The sequence below is a fragment of the Penaeus japonicus genome, unplaced genomic scaffold (genome assembly GCF_977035675.1).
Source record: "Penaeus japonicus unplaced genomic scaffold, GWHDUDI00000001_assembly GWHDUDI00000023, whole genome shotgun sequence".
NCBI lineage: Eukaryota > Metazoa > Arthropoda > Malacostraca > Decapoda > Penaeidae > Penaeus > Penaeus japonicus.
Genome location: NW_028234425.1, coordinates 10,250,619 through 10,253,118, shown reverse-complemented (window position 1 = coordinate 10,253,118; position 2,500 = coordinate 10,250,619). Strand labels below are relative to the sequence as shown.

The window sequence follows — 2,500 nt, the reverse complement described above, 5'->3', positions numbered from 1 at the left end:
TTGTTATTTTAACATCCATTTTTATATGTTATGGATCAGAAACAGTCTTGACATCAGCAAACAGTATGATTTGATCTGCTCATTTCTAGTGTTCTCTAAAATTAGTTCATATCAACTTCGTGTTTCAATCTTGAAGATATTTGATAGGTTTTCACAAGTGTGTCATTCTTTCAGAAAATATTTAGAAATGTCATGACTGATATCTGATATCCAATGCTTTAAATGTTAATAACTCTGTTATACCACATTTTTTCTACCTTTTTTCTTGATGGGTATTTTTGAATTGCATGACTGCATAATATTGATGTTTTTTTCCCCATGTGTATGTATAGAAGCCATAGAGATCACACTTGAGCTTCTGATTTAAATCTTTCCATGTAAACCTCACATTCTACTTTTCTCGGTAGCACAGATACGTTTATCCACCCATCATTCTGTCAGTACTTATCCTATCACTGACACATGTAGCCATTGATCAATATATGTCACTCTGTCTTGATAGGATTTCTCAGTAAAAAAAAAAAAAAAAAAAAAATTGAACTCATGATAACATTACTGTAATATAAGACAGTAGAGTCATCATATATTGATCCATTCACTTGGCTCGGAGCTCTATGGATGCATGACATTAAGATTAGCGCATGGTGGTGTCTCATCTCCAGGCCTTGATGGAGACGCTGACTTGTTTGGGGGTGTCCCTGTGAATGGTGCCCCAGACCTCGAGAGTTTCGAGATGCTGGGCAGAGATGAGGTAGCCCAAGGTTAGTGTTGCAGCAAAATGTGGTTCACTGGACTGCATTTCGCATTATGGTGTGATGATGACCTTGTTTACTTATGATTTTTTGCTTTTACTGCTTTTTTTTTCTTTTTTCTTTTTTGCTTTATGTCTCTTTTTGTTTTGAGTGCCTTGTCTTTGTAGCTCATGATTATGCCAATTATATGTGTTACTCAATTGTAGTTGGGTTTCTACAAAAAAAAACAAGCAAACATAAAAAAACAGTTAAGTGTAAATATCTGAAACAAGTTGGTAGAATTAGTACATTTTAGAAATTCATTACACAAGACCTACTCATATCTGTTGACTAAATGTTCTAAATGTTTGGATTTTGATAGATGTCCTTACCTTATTGGAGGCTGAGCTTTTCAACATAGAAGCAAACACACTGAAACACCCTTTCTTTTCACTTTTTTCGTAAGAGCTTAAAAAAAAAAAAAAAAAAAAAAAAAAAAAAAAACTGCAGTATCATAATTAAGAGATATTAATTAGTATTTGGCGTGATGTGTTAGTCATACAACTGAAGGAATGACTATCCTGTATTAAAAAAAAAAAAAAAAAAAAAATTGTCCTGAATTGATCCAAATCTACGTACATGCCCTTAGCGGAAGGGTTAAAAAGCCCTTAGCCTGATAAACTTGTAAAGTATCTGTTTTTTTTTTTTTTCTTTTTCTTATCTTCATTTACTTAAAACTTCCCACTTTTTAAAATCCATATGAAATGACATTCCACACTCTTCACCATCAATCTTATTATTTTTGGAATGAAAGAAGATAGTGCACATTAATTACCAGCATACATTTTTGTTTTATTGGTTGATATTTCACATATAACAGTATTTTATGTAGAACACACTCATTACATAGATTTCCAGAGCACCTCAAATTGAGTCCTGGAAACCTACCTACTGTTAACCAACTTGTGAAGGTTGACTATGTCGGATTTATTTGCCTTGTATGTAAATCTCAAAAAGAAAGGAAAAGAAGAGAAAAAAGGCATACCTTATAATATTTAACCCATTGCGGACGGGTGTCATGACTTGCATGACGCAGAAGCTTTGGCCTGACGACGGGCATCATGACATTCGTGAGGTTTGGGGATGAGTAAGGAGTGAGTGAGAATGACAATTGCAGTCATAATTACTATAATTACCGTGATGCTAAGCTAACTTAACGTTCAAAACCTAGATGGTATCACTTTCTTCTAGCACCAGGAGGAGAGAGAGCCTTGAATGGCACCCATCCATGGTCTCTAGCAAGCACTGTCTTTATAAAGCGGTGGCACACAGCAAGCTACTGACCTCTTGCTCTAAAGTACCACTGATGAAGGATGTGCAGGCAGAATGCGAAGAGGAAGGTTTACTCAAACCACACCCAGTGTCGAAAATGTGCTCCTGTGCCAACGTGGATGCCTTTTAAGGCGCTGTCACACTAGCCTATTTTCCGTCGTTTTATTTCGTCAATTTTCAAAAATTGTCAATTTTTCGAGGCGCGCAGTCACACTAGGAGCCATCGGCTTAGTAATGCGATACTCGCATCGCATTTGTAAACAATGGCGCCGAACAAGCGATAGTGCGCGGTTATGCTAGACTTTAGCCGTTTTAGCAGATGCTGAGCGTAATAAGAAAAAGCAATAAAATATTCTAATTCAAGTATTCTTCTGAAGGGCCTGTATCCATCCACAGTCCATTGTTTTTCAAAACTGGAGGAAAAATAGCGCGCTCTG

At 36.2% G+C, this 2,500-nt stretch overlaps 1 protein-coding gene across 3 annotated transcripts in view; it reads left to right on the top strand.

The window, feature by feature from the left end:
* Clc (clathrin light chain) overlaps positions 1-2,500 on the top strand; it is a 23,922-nt gene that overhangs the window by 5,791 nt on the left and 15,631 nt on the right. The window contains exon 3 of one of the 3 annotated variants that reach the window (XM_086550104.1): positions 663-761. The exons of 1 other annotated variant lie outside the window; for it this stretch is intronic. In XM_086550104.1, the coding sequence (XP_086406230.1) occupies positions 663-761 (99 nt within the window). Of the gene's footprint in view, positions 1-638; positions 762-2,500 lie in introns of all 3 variants that reach the window. One more of the 3 variants, XM_086550103.1, reaches the window with a different exon arrangement.